Source organism: Geotrypetes seraphini, chromosome 4 (genome assembly GCF_902459505.1).
Source record: "Geotrypetes seraphini chromosome 4, aGeoSer1.1, whole genome shotgun sequence".
NCBI lineage: Eukaryota > Metazoa > Chordata > Amphibia > Gymnophiona > Dermophiidae > Geotrypetes > Geotrypetes seraphini.
In genome coordinates, this window is record NC_047087.1 from 7337641 (window position 1) to 7357490 (window position 19850).

The following is a 19850-nucleotide window of genomic DNA, read 5'->3' on the forward strand; positions in this document are numbered from 1 at the left end:
TTCTTTGACAACAGCTGTTTGTGCATTGCGTTTGACAGTTTTTTCATGCATCAGCTGTGAACTGATGACGTCATCACGTCCGTGCGCTCGGAGCACCCCTCCCCCTCCTGCTTTTAAATATCGGAGCGGGAGGCGGCGTTCCTTGTTGCACAGAAGTTTTCTATTGTTTGACTGGTATGTATGCTTTTTGTGCCTTTCATGTACTTCAGCCGTTAATTTTTATGAAATTTGCACAGGTCCAGCAGCTTTTTGAGTGTCGGTGGCTGTATCTGTAGCATTTCAATTTGTTTATTGGTTTTTGTATTTCAGACCGTAGTTTGAACTCCATTATCAGTGTGACTCTTATGCAAGCATTTTTCAGTGTGTGGCGGGGTCTCCTGAAGCAGACGCCGAAACGGGGCCGCGTCGGGACCCTGAATATATCTTCATGCTTATAAGATAAGCTCAAGCAGGAATATCCCCACTGAGACGTAACAAAAATATAACATGGAGGGCTATGTACGTCAACGCACACAGTTTAGGAAACAAGATCCTGGAATTGGAAACAGAAATAAGGAATGCCGACCTGGATGTGGTGGCGATATCCGAAACCTGGCTCACAGACTCCCACGGGTGGGACATGGTCATACCAGGTTACAACTTGCTTCGCCGGGACAGAGAGGGTAGGATGGGAGGGGGTGTAGCATTATATACTAAAGATGACATTAAGGTCACGAGAATCTCAGATGTCCAGTATACTGGGGAATCCCTTTGGGTTAATTTGGCCAGAGGGAAGGACAAATGCTTGTATCTTGGCGTAATTTACAGACCCCCAAGACAACAGGATGACCTGGATATGGAAATAATCGAAGATATAGAAAATATCACCTTGCGTGGGGACACAGTACTGCTAGGTGACTTCAACATGCCTGATGTGGATTGGGTTACACTTACCTCTGCTTCCGGCAGCAGCAGGAGGCTATTAAACTCTATGAAAGGAGCAAGCCTCAGGCAACTGGTGTTGGAACCGACAAGGGATCAGGCAATACTGGATCTGATACTTACCAATGGAGAAAGTGTCACAGAGGTCTCGGTGGGCGACACATTGGCCTCCAGTGACCACAACATGGTATGGTTCAATATCAGGAAAGGTTTCACTAAATCTACTACACTAACCAAAGTCCTCAAATTCAAGGACACAAATTTCAAAGATATGGGAGACTTCGTTCACCAGGCGCTACAAAGCCAAGAAGAAACCGATAACGTGGAAGACATGTGGTCGACTTTGAAGGCAACCATACAAGAAGCAACAAACCGCTATGTAAAATCAGTAAGTAAACGGAGAAGGAACAATAAGCCACAGTGGTTTACTGCGGAGATCTCAGACCTGATCAAGGAGAAGAAAAAAGCATTCATCTCTTACAAACAATCAGGGAAGCAGGACTCTAGAGCAGACTACCTGACCAAATCAAAAGCCGTCAAAACAGCAGTCAGGGAGGCTAAATTCCTCATGGAGGAGTCTCTAGCAAAGAACATCCAGAAGGGAGATAAATCCTTCTTCAGGTATATCAGTGATAGAAGAAAAAACTCAGGCGGGATTGTACGTCTTAGGACTCCAGATGGAGACTATGTGGAAAAGGATTCGGAAAAAGCCCAACTATTAAATGAATACTTCTGCTCAGTCTTCACCCGAGAAGCACCAGGGCTCGGCCCTCAGCTACAGGCAAGGGTTGGCTCAGTTGACCCGTTTAGTAACTTTGAGTTTACGCCCAGCAGTGTCTACGGTGAGCTGTCAAAGCTCAAGGTTAACAAAGCAATGGGGCCGGACAACCTGCACCCCAGGGTGCTTAGGGAGCTGAGTGATGTCTTGGCGGAGCCACTGTCCGCGCTCTTCAACCTCTCCCTTAGTACAGGCAGCGTCCCGTTGGACTGGAGGACGGCTAACGTCATTCCACTGCACAAGAAAGGCTCAAAGATGGAGACAGCAAACTACAGACCAGTGAGTCTAACATCGATAGTGAGCAAACTAATGGAAACTCTAATCAAACACCAATTAGATAAGATCCTGGAGGAGGAGAATCTACGGGATCCCCGACAACATGGATTTACTAAGGGGAGATCCTGCCAATCCAACCTGATCAGCTTCTTTGATTGGGTGACAGGGAAGCTGGATATTGGGGAGTCCCTGGACATCGTGTACCTGGACTTTAGCAAAGCATTCGATAGCGTACCACACCGCAGGTTACTGAGCAAGATGAGTTCTATAGGATTAGGTAACACATTGACGAAATGGGTTGGGAGCTGGCTTGGAGGTAGGCTCCAAAGGGTGGTGGTGAACGGCACCCCCTCCGAAATGACGGAGGTGATTAGTGGAGTACCACAGGGCTCAGTCTTGGGCCCAATCCTATTCAACATCTTTATAAGAGACTTGGCAGAAGGGCTTCGAGGTAAAATAACATTATTCGCCGATGACGCCAAACTGAGTAATGTAGTGGGCAAATGCACAACAGACGAAGATTCAATGCCTGACAACATGATGCACGACCTACTCCTACTGGAGCGATGGTCTAGGACATGGCAACTCAACTTCAATGCCAAAAAATGCAAAGTTATGCACCTGGGCAGCCAGAATCCATGCAAGTCTTATACCCTTAATGGCGAGATCCTAGCAAAAACGGTAGCAGAACGAGACTTGGGGGTAATCGTCAGTGAGGACATGAAGTCTGCCAATCAAGTGGAGCAGGCTTCGTCCAAGGCAAGACAAATCATGGGCTGCATACGAAGGGGTTTCGTCAGTCGTAAGGCGGAAGTCATTATGCCATTGTATAGATCCATGGTGAGGCCCCACCTGGAATACTGTGTGCAATTCTGGAGGCCGCATTATCGCAAGGATGTGCTGAGACTGGAGTCGGTGCAAAGAATGGCCACCCGGATGGTCTCGGGACTCAAGGATCTACCATACGAAAAACGGCTTGACAAATTACAGCTATACTCGCTCGAGGAGCGCAGAGAGAGGGGAGACATGATTGAGACGTTCAAGTATCTTACGGGCCGCATCGAGGCGGAGGAAGATATCTTCTTTTTCAAGGGTCCCACGACAACAAGAGGGCATCCGTTGAAAATCAGGGGCGGGAAACTACGAGGTGACACCAGGAAATTCTTTTTCACTGAAAGAGTGGTTGATCGTTGGAATAGTCTTCCACTACAGGTGATTGAGGCCAGCAGCGTGCCTGATTTTAAGGCCAAATGGGATCGGCACATGGGATCTATTCACAGGGCAAAGGTAGGGGAGGGACATTAAGGTGGGCAGACTAGATGGGCCGTGGGCCCTTATCTGCCGTCTGTTTCTATGTTTCTATGTTTCTATATTCTCTGTACAACCTGAATGCAATCTCCTAATTTTTGAGACAAAAAGAATTTACTCATATATTAGCGTTGCAAGTATTACAAACAATTGCCTTCTTAAGTTGGACTTGTTCACTGCATCTCTAGCTATGATTGGATGAAAAACTCTTATCCTAAGAGAGGATTAATTTCCCCTCTTCAGAGTTACAAGTCTCTGAGCTCTGAAGATAGCAGTGCTTGTCCTTCTCATATGTTGGCTTTATTGAGGGAGTCAGTCTCTATTTTGCTATTCAATAATTTTTCTGACTCTGTTGATACATAGTCCCTGCTGTTGTGGATACATTGTATCATGGCATAACTCAGAAAGAAATAAGAAGGCTACAAATTATACAAAATACAGCAATAAAAATTATTACCAACTCCAAAAAATACGATCATGTCACTCCTCTTCTACGAAAAGCACACTGGCTACCAATTTCACACAGAATAATCTGATAGCCTTCAAAATCCAACAAACCAACACATCGTTTTCTGATCCCACACTCTCCAGCCAGGACTCTAAGATCAATGCAACAGCATTTGCTGACTATCCCTTCTTTAAAAATAATAGGTACCAGAAGAGCTACAATTTTTTCAGTCATAGCACCCCAGCTTTGGAACAATTTACCAATCTATTTGCGTGGAGAAACCTCATTAGAAAAATTTAAAAGCACATTAAAATGCTACCTGTACAAAGACGCATTTGAGTCATAGATAGGATAATTTTTCTATCATCAATCCCAGGCTCAAATACCTAAATTTAACCAGACCTTATGTATAGGTCACAACCTCCCCCATTCTCTTTTTAGGCTTAGCCATATTTATAAAACATTTTTCATTACCCTCCTGATGTTTTTTTTCCTTAAATGTATCTCTACTTTCCTTAAAAATTGTAATTCACCCCTCTTCCCTTATGTATCGCTAATTATTTGTGTACATACATTGTATGTTTACTTGTACAAATTGGCATGATGACTTCCCAACCAGGACGCGGGAAGTCATCATGCCATTGTATCGAGCGATGGTGCGTCCACATCTGGAATACTGCGTTCAGTATTGGTCGCCGCACCTCAAGAAGGACATGGCGGTACTTGAGAGAGTCCAAAGGAGAGCAACGAAACTGGTAAGAGGGCTGGAACACTGCCCATACGCCGAGAGGTTGGATAGGCTGGGGCTCTTCTCTCTGGAAAAAAGGAGGCTCAGGGGAGATATGATAGAGACCTTCAAGATCATGAGGGGCATAGAGAGGGTGGATAGGGACAGATTCTTCAGACTGAAGGGGACAACAAGTACGAGGGGGCATTCGGAGAAACTGAAGGGAGATAGGTTCAAAACAAATGCAAGGAAGTTTTTTTCACCCAAAGGGTCGTGGACACTTGGAATGCGCTACCGGAGGAAGTGATCAGGCAGAGTACGGTACAAGGATTCAAACAGGGATTGGACGGATTCCTGAAGGATAAAGGGATCGTGGGATACTGAGAGAGGTGCTGGGATGTAACACAGGTATAGAAAGCTAACCAGGTAATAAGTATAGAAACCCAACCAGGTTGTGCATGTGCAAGACCGGAGGGTTAGAACTTTGATGGGAAGATAGGACTTCAATGAGAAACCAAGGTGGCAAGGGAGCCCCTTCTGGTGATTCAGACAGGTCGTGACCTGTTTGGGCCGCCGCGGGAGCGGACTGCCGGGCAGGATGGACCTATGGTCTGACCCGGCGGAGGCACTGCTTATGTTCTTATGTCTCCCAAAAATGTTATTGTCATACGCATTGAAATTATTTGACATTGCGTGTATAGCAAATTTTTAATAAACTTGAAACTTGTGAGCCCATGACCCTCCATTTCCAGCATGACAGACCCTGAATCTAGTTATTTGGTCTTGCTATGGAATAAAGGATGTGACTCTTTTCCCTGCCCATGTGGCTATGATGATGTCTCAGAAGCATCTGAAGCCCATAAACTTTTCTCATGAGCAACTGAAGTGAATCCCGTCTGCAACGTTACTCTAAACATCTGTACTTCAGTCCAAATCTGACAATGTGGAATGTTTCCTTAACTTTAAGCTGCTAGAGGGAAGGAGACCTGCAGAAAATGTTTTCACCAGCTTACCATCCCAAAAGGAGAGATTCCATGACTGAGAGCTGCTTCCTGGTCTGTGTCCACCTTCCAATTATCCACCCTGAAAAAAGAAACATGCGAAAGTGGGTTGGGGTCTGCATCTTAGATCAAGGATTACTGAAAAGCAGGTGATTTTTTCCAATGTTGTGGGCAACTGCCCAGTGTTACGAGATATTTCTATAGTGCTGCGGGAGTAGCATCAGTAGAAGACTGGGAGAGGAGACCTTGCAAGGGGTTATCCCCAGTAGTGTAGTAAGGGTGGGGGAGGGGGAGGACTGCCCCAGGTGCTATCGTGGTGGGGGCGCCAGCACCTCTTTGCCCCCCCCCATGCCATGCTCTTGACCTCCCTTCCTTCTAGCATGAGCAACTTTTCTAGACTGCTGCTTGTGCTGGCCTGGCTCCCCTCTGAAATCACTTCAGGGTCATGAGGCCAGGAAGTGACATCGGAAGGAAAACCAATGCCAACGAAAGCAGCTGGCAAAGATTTAAAGAGGTGCAGGGGGAAGGGAGGGCACGAATGTGACATGGAGGGCAAGGGACGATACCACTTCCCCGGGTATCTCCTACCCTAGCTATGACATTCAAAGCAATTTAAGCAGGCAGGAGAGGCTGCTTAACCCCCGATATACTCAGTGCCACTCAATATCGCCTCCGACAGATGACACTTCATAATGCAGGTGCCAGCAGCTACGTAACGTTTTTGCTTTAACTCCTACATTCCTTGACAAAGTCCCCTCCTTCCCTTTCCTCAGCCCGTTGTCATGATCAGGGTCCCCCATCCCCCAGAATGCCCACTCTGGGCCTACTACTACTATTTATTATTTCTATAGCGCTGAAAGGTGTACGCAGCACTGTACATTCTAACACACAATAGACTGTCCCTGCTCAGAAGAGCTTACAATCTAATTTAGACAGGACATTTCAGGGTTGGGGAAATTATAGTGGGTCTAGGTATCTGACAGCAGTGAGCGCAAGTTAAGGGTTGAAAGCAGTTTCAAGAAAGTGGGCCTTTAGCAGATATTGCAGACCCACAAGTAATTAAATGGCCTCCAGGAGCCTAAATGAAAAGCAGATAATCTGGTCGATGTTCAGCCAGCATTCTTAAGTGCTGACTGTCACTGGCTCCAGATATTAATTTTCACAATGCTAACCACCAGGGCTTATGCAGGTCCCAACCGATATTCAGCCAGGATCCATGTAACATTATTGCGCATTACCCTCCCCTCCCCCCCCCCCGATCGCCTGACAAAGCCTCATCCTTCTCTCTCTCCCAGTCAGCTGCCATGATCAAGGCCCCCACCCCCAGGCTTTCCTGATATCTCTGGGTCGTTGGGCGCAGGAACAAAGCCATCTTCTCCTGCCCCCAAAGACCACCAGAGATATGAGGTAGGCCTGGGAGGGAACCTTGATCATGGCAGCTGGCTGGGAGAGAGAGAAGGATGAGGCTTTGTCAGGCGATTGGGGGGAGGGGAGGGTAATGACAATAATGTTACATGGATCCTGGCTGAATTATATCAGTTGGGACCTGCATAAGCCCTGGTGGTCATAATTGTGAAAATTAATATCTGGAGCCAGTGACAGTCAGCACTTCAGAATGCTGGCTGAACATCGACCAGATTATCTGCTTTTCATTTAGGCTTCTGAAGGCCATTTGACTACTTCTGGGTCTGCTTTGGGATGTAAGATCTGCCAGCAAATGGAACCAGAGAAAAACAGCTCAGAGCTGCCTTCACTCCTCTCTGTAGGAGGCTGGTGCCACCTTCAGTTCTCAATATCCTCTATCAAGGCTAAGACTAGGTTTGGGGTTTCTATTACTGCCCCCAATACTCTTTCCACTTTTTTCATTCATCAGCTCCACTATAATTCTACATGATTCGATTCTTCCTCTTATAATGCTCCAGCAAAGCATAGGCAGCCCTAGATGCACTCAGATCTGAACCACAAGCAGGAACAGCCCAAGATCAGAGTGTTTTAAACACTCTTATTGGGAACTTATATTGCTCGGGTGCCGTGGAGAGACCTAGATCGTTGCAAGCCTTTTTCACTCTTACCATGGTGTGTTACAGCTGTGTGTGAGGGTCATGTACCTGACCCCCAGCTCATACAGCATGCGCAGGGTGGCCAGGCTACTGTCCATGGAGTGTCCACCTTCCACACCAATCAGGCTGGCCACCTTCTTTTTTTCAAAGGCCTGTTTAATCTCTGAGAAAAGAAACAAGGAAACATTAAGACAACCATTTTCCCCAAGTATTCTACAGCAAAGGAGTGGTCAGGTGGAGAAAAAGGCCATTCGAGAAATATGTAAAAATTAAGGGGCTGATTCTGGATGTGGCAAGCACCAACCAAATGGGAGCCGGCCATGTGTCAGTGAGAGACTTGCAGTGAGCAGGGACTAGGGTTACAAATTTTAGAAAGAAAAATCTGGACACATGGTCCCTAGAGAATGACAGGGGGACAAATTTTTCCCCATCCCCGTGGGAACTCATTTTTCCATCCTGTTGAGTTCTTTTCCTGTCCCTGCCCCATTCCTGGAAGCTCCGTCCTCATCTGCACAAGCCTCAAACACTTTAAAATCATGTGTTCAAGGCTTGTGCGGTTAAAGCAGAGCTTACAGGAATGGGACAGGGACAGGGATAGCAATAAAACTGGCGGGGAAGGGGCAGGGAAATTGAGATCCTGCAGCGATGGGGACAAATTTGTCCCCGTGTCATTCTCGAAATTATCCCTCAGTATACCCATGATGACAAGACTCCTACTTTTGCAGGAGCCATGTGCGTTTGGGAGTGGTAGTTTGGGTATGGCACAGGTGGACTCACATTGCACGTAGGCCTTGATTTGATAAATGTTGCCTTGCTGATTTCCATGCTGAACTCAACCTTTTTAATTGGCACAATAATTGAAAATGGCATTACAAGCCAGTTAAAAAGTGATTAATTTAAGTTCTGTGTGGAAATCAGTGCAGTGCCTAAGCCAAAGCACCTACATGAAAAGTAGGTAGGGTTAGGGGCAGAGTCTGAGCATGGAAAGCATTAGGTGTCAGTATTTTAGGACTGGAAATCCCAGGCTAAGTTGTAGACGCCAAGAGGTGCAATTCCATAAACGGCGCCTAAATGGGGTTGACATGCGGTAGGTACAGTTGCCCAAGGCCAGAGTGTTTAAAATATAAGTGCCTATAGACACCAACTCCAAAAGAGGTTCATTGCAGCCATGGTTATTACAGGTTTTGAGAGGTGATTTTATAACACACACACCTGCTTAATTGTCAAATTGTCTTTCACCCTGGCACCAGAACAGGAACACGCAGCCTGCTCAGAGAACCATATGCGGGCCACTGAAAAGTTCTCAACCCAACCAACAAGGTTGGGGCAATCTCCATCGAGAGCTCCACACTTAGTCCAGCAATTTTCCACTTTTTTTGGTTCCTTTGGAAAACTATGGAACAAAAAAAGTGGAAACCTTGTTGGTTGGGCTGAGAACTTTCCAGTGGCTCAGCATTGTTCAAAAGCTTCTGTGGAAGGGACTAGAAAAATAAAAGAACAAGAGGTCATTCGGAAAAGTTGAAAGGGGACAGATTCAAAACGAATGCTAGGAAGTTCTTCTTTACCCAACGAGTGGTGGACACCTGGAATGCGCTTCCAGAGGGCGTAATAGGGCAGAGTACGGTACTGGGGTTCAAGAAAGGATTGGACAATCTCCTGCTGGAAAGGGGGATAGAGGGGTATAGATAAGAGGATTACTGCACAGGTCCTGGACCTGTTGGGCCGCCGTGTGAGTGGACTGCTGGGCACGATGGACCTCAGGTCTGACCCAGCGGAGGCATTGCTTATATACTTAGATGCATTTTTATCAAGAAGAGATGGAGTGTGATACATTTAGCATCTCCCAGACATATCTGCCCACCACTCCTCCACTAACCCGAGCAGATCTCCCAGCTGTACCTGCCCATCCTTTCCTCCCATACTCACCTGTGCTGGTCGTAGCACAGGCAAACACATCAGGATATTTTGCACACATCCGCCAAACGATGTCAATCTGTTCCAGGGTGCGCTTTACTGCATCTTTATTTTGAGTCTCACAGGGCACATAAGCAGCCCAAAACTGCACCAAGAGAGCACAGGATATGTCAGAGACAGAAGGTGCAGTGAAAGCACAGGAGCAAGAATTATGGGTAGGTCTCACAGCTCCTGAATAATGTGTGGCCCTCTGTTCCAAGTTACTACTGTCCCTCCCTTACACAGTGCTTTGGGGTACTGTCTCTCCTCTCTCTTATGTCTGTAGTCTATATACTGTCGCTCATACAGTGCTTGAGGTCTCTTTTCTCTCATGTCTGTAGACCCTGTAGTGTGTGGCACAGTGGTTAAAGCTACAGCCTCAGCACCCTGAGGTTGTGTGGGTTCAAACCCCACACTGCTCACTTAATCCTCCCATTGCTCCAGGTACATTAGATAGAGTGTGAGCCCACTGGGACAGGCGGAAAAATGCTTGAGTACCTGAATAAATTAATGTAAATCGTTCTGAGCTCCCCTGGGAGAATGGTATAGAAAATTGAATGAATGAATGAATACAGTGTACAGTGCTTTGGGTCTCTTCTCTCTCAAGTCTGTAATCTCTATGAACTGTCTCTCTTGTGTTGTATGTATAATCCTGACCTTCCTGTACAGCTCTATGGCTCACAGTTCCTCCAATCCCATGTATTGACTTGGTCTTTGTAGCCCAGCTGTGATACATACCTGCCCTCCCACATATCCTGTCTTCAGTTTGGGGATGTTGGTGTGAGTTGTGTTGAGATTGTACAGGTCCACCTCACTCAACTTGTTATTAAACTGAGACAGCAGCTGCCAAGGGAGGTCGTTGTGTCTGTGAAAGAAAGACACCAAACACAGGAGACTTTGAATCCCTATACGGCTCAGAACCTGCCAGCCCTTGGCATTCTGAGACTGGTAGTCCTGCTCCCTCTCTAAATGGCCATATATTCCTTGTACATGTTGGGCAGTAACATCAAGGGACAATATCAGGCTTGTGAGAGGAGAAATTGACTATTTTAACCTCACTGAGAGCAACTTTCAAAGCCCTCAGGTAAATTGTCCTGTCTGAAAATTACCCTCCCTTGTCATGCTAAACACGTGTTGTCTTCCATAGTGCTTGCATTTAAGACTAGATTCATCAAACCTTTTACAAAACGTCCTAAGCGGAAATTAGATGTTCAAAGCTAGACCTGATTTAGAAGCAAAGGTACCCAAACTGACCAGATGACTACTGGACAAATGAAGGTATGACCCCCCTGCACACACTCCCCCAATGCTCACAGACACCCTCACACCCCCAAATATCTGAATGAAAGAGTACATATCTGTCTCTAGAACAGCAGCATCTGATATGGGAAAGCCTAGTAAAGCACCACACAGGCGGGTTAAATAACCTGGTGGATGGGCTAGTGAGCACAAAAGTAGGGTTGCCAGATTTTACTATAGTAAAATCCGGAACCCTAGACCTGCCCCCAGACCCACCCAGTACTAACCATCCATGCCCTGTTACGCCCCAGTCCCGCTCCCAATCCCACCCTAGCCCTGCCCCCGCCTCGTCGGGCAGGAGGAAATCTACGCATGTGCGGATTTCCACCTGCCTGACGCGATTTAGACGAAGTGTCAGGTTTTGAAAAGCTGTCCGGACCCCCCAGACATGTCCTTGAAAAGGAGGACATGTCCGTGGAAATCCGGACGTCGGGTAGCCCTATCCATAAGCCACTCTAACCACTACATTTATGGTGGAAAGTTCGATTCCAGCAAAACCTTGTTCTACTGCCTTATAGGTGCCACCTGCAGCCATGAGGGCTATTGGAGTGGTAGACAGGTGGGTCTAGTAGGTTTTGGGGGAGTTTTGGAGGACTCACTATAAATTATACAGGGTAAATGGTGAGATGTATAAGTGAAGTTCACTGCTGTTGGGATGTCTATGTGGCCAGTCAATTACAATGCTGGCCCATCCCACATCTAAATGGTGCTGATTTGGGGTCAAAAATGATGAATAAAGTTAGAGGTCCCGACAGTCTAGATGTTTTGGCAACCAAGATGTCAAAGTAGGTGATTTTTTGCGAATAAAAATATGGATGTCCCATTCAAAAATGGACATTTCTGTGCTTCCGGACTTAGACTTCATTTTTGAAATTGGTCCTCAAAATCACAGCTCTGGATTATACGGCGAAGATTACCTGTATCTTCACAATATGTGACTCAAAGATCATATCTCAAGCAATGTGTGTGCAAAAAAACCAGGTCTTCAACATTTTCTTAAACTGTAAAGTACGTTGAACATGTTCTGGTAAATGATTCCACAAATTGAAATGCACTCGCTATTGTTTCTGCAAACTGAACATCAATCAATCTGATCTAGTATCAATGCCCTTTTGTCTGTGTCCAATGTCAGCTGTCCTGCTGGTTTTTACAGTTGAATTGTTTGTTTCAAATACCATGGTACCGTCAAGAATGAACACTGATAGATTTGCACCAGGAATTAATTGGTAACCAATTCAATTGCTTCAACTTTGCCATCCAGACCCAGTGAACTGACAAGCAGAATGCCTTGCCTTCAAGTCAAGACAGTCAAACAGAAAAAAGGCAAGGAAGGTGTCTTTTCAACCAATGATAAAATCTTTATTAAGCAAGTAATGGTCCCAACAAGGATCCCTGTTTCGGCTTGTAAAAACGCCTTCTTCAGGGTACACAGACAGTCAAACGCTGGCGTCTACAATCGCATAAGCAGTCTGGAAACAGCATACAAACCACACGATTCTAGACGCCAGTGTTTAACTGTCTGTGTACCCTGAAGAAGGCGTTTTTACACGCCAAAACAGGGATCCTTGTTGGGACCATTACTTGCTTAATAAAGATTTTATCATTGGTTGAAAGACACCTTCCTTGCCTTTTTTCCATCCAGACCCAGTATCATTCTGGCTGCAGAAGTCTGTATACACTTCTCTCTCCGTATTCGCGGTTTTAGCATTTGTGGTTTCGATTATTCATGGTTTTTAGCTTTCTGGCTCCTCCCCCCAAATTACATCAGCTTGCATAGAGAAATCGCTGATTCCCAGCACTTTCTTCACCGTGTTTTGCCTCTCCTTTAGGAACAGGCCAGGTCTCCCACCATGTTATTCGCGGTTTCACCATATTCACGATGGTTTTTAACAGAAAACAGCGAATAATATATGAAAAAGTTATTTGCGGTTCTGTTAATCCCCTATCGCAGCAAATACGGAGGGAGAAGTGTAATCTGTAATGCTTTGCAACCCCCAGATATATCAAATTGCGATAATCAAGTCTACTAAGTATCAGAGATCGCACCATAATCCTAAAATCACAAGCAGACAGCACGGGTCTTAATTTACAATACTCAGAAATAACCACAACATGACCTCACAACCTGCCCAATCTGTGCACAAAAAGAAGCAGGAACCTAACAAGCCAGGTGGACCTTTTTATGTTTGTAGAATCTAGACGATCATTACTCTATTTGTTTGCATAAAGGGCCCCTAGGAACATAAGTACATTGGGCCCCCTTCCCCGCCCCCATTTATTTCCTTCTTTATTTCCATTTGTATTTCTCTTTTTCAAAACAAACAAAGATTATCATAGCAGTGCCAGTGTACAGCAACCCCCAAACATCTCTGAACAAATCCCCCTTCCTTCTCTTCCCACCTGAACCCCTTCCATACGTATACACAAGTGTACTGCTCCTAAATGTCTCCTGTGAACAAACAGACACAGCTTTTTTTCCTTGCATGACTATTTAATTAGTACATTTGAAGAACTTCTATCCTGTATCCAGTGAGGTGACTTCTAAATTTCCTACACATCATTCCAATGTATATCTTCCCTCTGCATCTCTATCTATCCTGTCTAGCATCTTCCCTCTGCGTCCTTCTCCCTTTGTGCCCTTGTGTACTCATCCCCTCCCCATCCAGCATTCTCCCTCTGTGTCTATCCCTATGCTCCATGCACAATATCTCTTCTCTGGGCATCATCTCTCTATTCTTTTCTGGCCGCAGCCCCCACCCTATGGCTTGTATGCCTTGCTCTCACCTTCATTATTGTTTTATATTATATTCTTTTAAATCTTTGTTAACCGATTCAAGTCCTTGCTGGAATGATCCGGTATATAAGATGGAAATTAGATTAGATCTCTCCCTCCCTGAGTCCAGTGTCCCCTTCCACCAATTAATTATCTTTGCTCCCTTCTCCAATGCGCTCCCCCCAGTCCAGCAACATCTCTGCTTCTGCCTCCATCCTTCCAGGTCCAGCAGCAGCTCTCCCTTCACCATCCTCCATGTCCAGTACAGTATGGCAATTCTTTTCCCTGACCAGAAGAAGCAGTGCCTCCTTCCCCCCAACCAGCTCTAGCTCCCCCTTCTCCTTTCACCCCTAACATCAGCAGGTCCCCTTTCATCATCATCCATTTCCAGTCCAGTGTGGCACCTCTCTATTCCACCCAGTGGCGTACCAAGGGGGGGGGGGGCCGTGCGCCCCAGGTGCCAGCCCTGAGGGGGTGCTCCCAGCCTTGCCGTTCAGTCCCCCCCACCCCCGAAGGACCGCTCGCCCCACTGACCTTCCTGCACCACCTGTGAAGCAGGATCGCGACATCAGCGATCCCTGAGCTGCTTGGGTGCTGCTTCCTGCGCCACGGTCCCGCCCCTCCTCTGACATCAGAGGAGGGGCGGGACCGTGGCGCAGGAAGCAGCACCCAAGCAGCGCAGAGAACGCTGACGTCGCGACCCTGCTGCGGCTGCTTCATAGGTGGTGCAGGGAGGCCAGGGGGGGCGAGCGGTCCTTCGGGGTGGGTCGGGGCATCAGGCCTTCAGGGTGGGGCGGGCGGGCAGGCAGGCTTTCAAGGGTGAGGGGGGGACAGGCAGGCAGGCAGGCCTTCAAGGGGGGACAGGCCTTCAAGGGGGGGGACAGGCCTTCGGGGGGGGGGTGCAGACCTTCAAGGGGTGCAGGCCTTCAAGGGGGAGGGACAGGCCTTCAAGGGGGGGGCCAGCCAGAATTGACGTCGGGTGGCAAGAGATTTTTGGCCCTGCGCTTCACTGGGGAAGCAGGGAGAACTCAGCGGCGGTCTGTTCCCAGATGGTGGCAGTGGTGGCCTATTCCCCGGCGTCAGTGGCTTGCGGGAGGACAGGGAGGAAGGGAAGCAGGTTGGGCATGAGCCGCAAGCCGTACTCAAGTGGCTAAAGAGCCGCATGCAGCTCGAGAGCCGCAGTTTGCTGACCACTGCCCTAGAAAAAAGGAGGCCAACAATAAGGCAAAACTAGTCAGTCAGTTCAGAGAGTGGTAACTCAATGACCGAACTCCTCCGTAAGCACAACACAAAATATTGCGTATAAATAGTAAAGAAATAATAAATGTGAATGTGTTAGGGTGCCCTCAGTGTGAAGGAAAAGCGAGTGGAGTAATACTCCAGCGCTTCACATTAACAGACAGAGGCAACTGTGCCCCCGCCTACACACCATCATCGAGCACACCTGTGTGTGCTTTAAATATCTATTATAATAATAAAATGCAACGCGCACATGCACACTCTCACCGCGTGTTCCCTGAGCTATGATCTGTCGGGATGTGCCGGCAAGAGTGTGCATGCGTGCTTACTACGTCACCAAGGGCCACAACTCCTCAGCACTGAAAAGTTGCAATTGGCTGCATGTCCGTCCCTGCCCAGGAGGGAGGGGGCAGCCCCAGCACCAAGGGCAGCGGGCACTCTCCTTAGACAGAGCAGGTCCTGGGGAAAGGCTTCCGAGCGACTGAGGAGGGAGCGAGACCCTCCCCCCAACACATAAACCACCAGCACCCCCTGCCCTCTCCGTCACGGCCCAAGAGAGACGTGGCAGTGCGAGGCCTGGACGTCACCACTGCACGACACGATGCCTGCACACTGCACACAGAAGAAAGCGCTGCGGCTCGCCTGGGCGGACATGGCGGTGGCGGCTGTGGAAGAGGAAATGGGAGGATGCTCAAAGCTGTCTTTGTAGAAAGTGCTTCTGTCCAAGGGTTGAAGGCGATTGGACAAAGATGACGGGAAGCGTAGAGGAGTGAGACAGAAGATCAGTAGGGACTCTAGAGAGATTGGAGGAAGTGGCTAGAAGTGAAGATCACTGGAGATTTCTTTATCTATAATAATAAAATGCTATGCGCGCATGCACACTCTCACTGTGTGTTCCCTGAGATCTGATCTGTCGGGATGTGCCGGCAAGAGTGCGCATGCGTGCTTACTATGTCACCACAGGCGGCGGAGGGAGCGAATGCGGAGTCCTACCGTCGCCTTTCCGAGCCTGCTTCTTACCATTATGATGCGTCCCGGGCCCGTAGCGCGGAGGAAACAAGAGCGGAGTGAAACGGGAGGTGGAAAAAACAGCGGACTTCCCCCCTCCCCTCAGAGCAGGCCGCACCGCGCCGTCCCTTCACAACGCCAGCCACAAGAGTGATGTCCATTGGCTGGCTCGGCGGTGGGTTGGTGTGACAGCGGCATTGGCTGTGCCCGCCTAGCACCGCAGAGCGGCAGAGACCAAGGCGGCCGCCAATTGGCTGGGGCGACGGTGCTCAGAAGCCCCTGCTGGGAGCACGAGACCGGCAGGTTGGCGGGCGCTGTGGCTGTCCGGGGATGGGAGGCGAGGCCATTAGAGTGACGAAGACCCAGCTGGGCGCCGTGACGGCCCTGAGAGAGGTGGTCGTGCGCAGGGAGGAGGAGCCAACCGAGTCATTCGTTTGCCTGCGGTGCTGGCATCGGTTTTGAGTCACGGCGAACGCAGCATGCTGATATTGACGCGGCGCCTGTCGCCGGGAGCGGCCGCGTGACGAGGAGCTGGCCCGGGCGATGCAAGGTCCATGCCTGAACCCGGCTCTGCCTAGCTCCGCCCAACCCCCGGACTCCCCGCCATCCCGTGCACCACGGCCTCCTCCTCCTCTCGCAGATTTGAAAAAAATACAGAAATACTGAAACAGGCTAAGCACAGAGAGAGAAAGAAATAAATACAGACACACACACACACATATTCTAGCACCCGTTAGAGACTGAAAGAAAGACAGACAGGCAGAGAGACAGAAAGAAATACAGAAAGAAAGAAAGGGGGCAGGGAGAGAGAAAGAAAGATAGAAAGAAAGAAAGACAGACAGACAGACAGTGGGCAGGGAGAGAGACAGAAAGAAAGACAGACAGGGGGAGAGCGACAGAAAGAAAGACAGACAGGGGCCAGGGAAAGAGACAGACAGAAAGAAAGGGGGCAGGGAGAGAGACAGAAACAAAGAAAGAAAGAAATGCCTAAGTCTACACATCTATTCTAGCACCTGTTAATGTAACGGGCTAAAAAACTAGTAAATAAATAAAACTGTGTATCAACTTCAAGATAACAGTGAATACAGGAGAAATCAATCAGTGAGACCACTCTGAGAACCCCCCCAGCTAACTCACAAAAATCAAAAGGCAGCGGACTTAGCTTAAAGGTCCTTTCAAATCAACCAGGAAGCCCAGGGGCAAACAATAACACCCCATTGGAAGTCAGGGACCAGCCGCAGGGAGCCAGCTCACCTAAGGAAGACAGTCTATCCGAAGAGGTAGACTCGTTCTCCCGGGAGGCTTCGTTGAGCCAGGCTTCAGAAGACACCGTGCTTGCGGAAGAAACAGCATTGGAGCAGATAAAAGGACAAGGTGGAAGAGAGAGAAATCCTGGGACTGAGGAAATTCAGTCAATACAATCAGGTACTTTTTCCTTTTCAAAACCCAACAATGTAACCCTGAATTCCCTTTGGGACCTAGTCATAAGTTTGGAGCTCCACAAATAAAGGAATTGGAAAAAAGAATGTTGGAGCAAAAAGAAGAATTAAAAAATTTTAAACAAGACACTTCCATAATGAAAAATAAGGTAGAAAATATTGAGAAAGAGTTGTTAGAAGTGAAGCAAGTGCAGTCTACCCTTATTAGGGATAACACTAACCTGAGAAGGAAAACTGAAAATTTGGAAAATAATTTCCGTTCTAGTAACCTTAGATTATTGAATTTTCCAAAAATCTCAATAATTTCTGCAAAAGAAATGTTAAAAAAATATCTCATTGAAATACTGAATATTTCGGAAGATATGCTCCCTCCTTTTGCACAAGTATTCTACTTACCAATGAAAGAACATAAGAACATAAGCAGTGCCTCTGCTGGGTCAGACTAGGGGTCCATCATGCCCAGCAGTCCATTCACGCGGCGGCCCATCAAGTCCAGGACCTGTTAGTAACCCTCTATCTATACCCTTCTATCCTCTTTTCCTTCAGGAAATTGTCCAATCCCTTCTTGAACTCCAATACCATACCCTGTCCTATCACTCCCTCTGGAAGCGCATTCCAGGTGCCCACCACCCGTTGGGTGAAGAAGAACTTCCTAGCATTGGTTCCGAATCTGTCCCCTTTTAATTTTTCCGAATGCCCTCTCGTTCATAATACCTAATTCCACCAATGCCTAAGAGTCAACCTCAGCAGTGATGTCACAATGGCTTCATTGTCCTGTACTCAACTCACATAAGAACATAAGAATAGCCGTACTGGGACAGACCGAAGGTCCATCAAGCCCAGTATCCTGTTTCCCACAGTGGCCAACCCAGGTCCCAAGAACTTGTCAGAAACCCAAAGAGTAGCAACATTCCAGAGCTGAGACTGTGATGTCATAATGCCTCATTCCACCAATGCCTACGAGCCAACCTCAGCAGTGATGTCACAATGGCTTCAGCTCACATAAGAACATAAGAATAGCCGTACTGGGACAGACCGAAGGTCCATCAAGCCCAGTATCCTGTTTCCCACAGTGGCCAACCCAGGTCCCAAGTACCTGTCAGAAACCCAAAGAGTAGCAACATTCCAGAGCTGAGACTGTGATGTCATAATGCCTCATTCCACCAATGCCTAAGAGCCAACCTCAGCAGTGATGTCACAATGGCTTCAGCTCACATAAGAACATAAGAATAGCCGTACTGGGACAGACCGAAGGTCCATCAAGCCCAGTCTCCTGTTTCCCACAATGGCCAACCCAGGTCCCAAGTAACTGTCAGAAACCCAAAGAGTAGCAACATTCCAGAGCTGAGACTGTGATGTCATAATGCCTCATTCCACCAATGCCTAAGAGCCAACCTCAGCAGTGATGTCACAATGGCTTCAGCTCACATAAGAATAGCCGTACTGGGACAGACCGAAGGTCCATCAAGCCCAGTATCCTGTTTCCCACAGTGGCCAACCCAGGTCCCAAGTACTTGTCAGAAACCCAAAGAGTAGCAACATTCCAGAGCTGAGACTATGATGTCATAATGCCTCATTCCACCAATGCCTGAGGGCCAAACTCAGCAGTGATGTCACAATGGCTTCAGCTCACATAAGAATAGCAGTACTGGGACAGACCGAAGGTCCATCAAGCCCAGTCTCCTGTTTCCCACAGTGGCCAACCCAGGTCTCAAGTACCTGTCAGAAACCCAAAGAGTAGCAACATTCCAGAGCTGAGACTATGATGTCATAATGCCTCATTCCACCAATGCCTGAGGGCCAACCTCAGCAGTGACGTCACAACGGCTTCAGCTCCCATAAGAATTGCCCGGAGGTTGTGGGATCAAATCCCAGGGCTTCTCCTGGTGCCCCTCCCCTCCCCTCCAACGTATGGCTTCATGTTTTGTTGGGGGCTTGACTTACCCATCTATGACAGGGGTGGTGCTCATGATCCTCTCCGCTTTCTCTCGCAAAGTCTCCCCAGAGCCGCCCGTGAAAGAGGCAAAGAGGAGGACGAGGACGAGGAGCCGAAGAGCCGACATGGGGGCGATGAAACTCCCTCCGTCCGTCACCTGCCTTTGCTGTCCCCCCTGTTGCTGTTGCCCTGAGCAGCTCGTGGCCACGGACTCATTATCTTCTCTCCGGGCGCGGCGTTAATCAGTAACTGGGCGCAACAGCTCCGCCTCTCGCCTTCCCTTCCACCTCTCTTCAGTTGAGGTCTCGCTGGACTGGGAGGCGGGAAGGAGAAAGCACGCGACCGGCCCTTGCTCACGTCACGCGTAGCCCCCGAAGGGCTCCTCGCGCCGTCCGCGCCTACGTCGCAAGCCTCAGAGAGAAGGCTAACCGCGCAGGCGCGGAGCGCGCGAGGAGCCGCCGCTTTCAACGGAAAGGCTGAAATGCTGCTGCTGCTGCTGCACAGGGGGGGGGGGGGGGAGAGAAAGAAAAGCAGATACCAGACCATGGAGGGGGAGGGAAGACATGGAAAAGTAGATTTTGAGAAGAAAGCATAGTTAAAAGCACAGAAAAATAAAGTCACCAGACAACAAAGGTAGGGAAAATGATTTTATGTTCAATATAGTGATTGAAATGCGTCAGTTCT

The 19850-nt window shown here is 48.1% G+C and overlaps 1 protein-coding gene across 1 annotated transcript in view; it reads right to left on the reverse strand.

The window, feature by feature from the left end:
• Window positions 1-19551, reverse strand: part of DPEP1 (dipeptidase 1) — a 62838-nt gene extending 43287 nt beyond the window's left edge. Inside the window, exons 1-5 of the mRNA XM_033943738.1 lie at window positions 19175-19551; window positions 10211-10337; window positions 9446-9578; window positions 7532-7682; window positions 5472-5541 (exon numbers count right to left, since the gene is read on the reverse strand). Of these exons, the coding sequence (XP_033799629.1) occupies window positions 5472-5541; window positions 7532-7682; window positions 9446-9578; window positions 10211-10337; window positions 19175-19293 (600 nt within the window). The 5' untranslated portion in view covers window positions 19294-19551. The remainder of the gene's footprint in view (window positions 1-5471; window positions 5542-7531; window positions 7683-9445; window positions 9579-10210; window positions 10338-19174) is intronic.
• Between the last annotated feature and the right edge of the window lie 299 nt (window positions 19552-19850).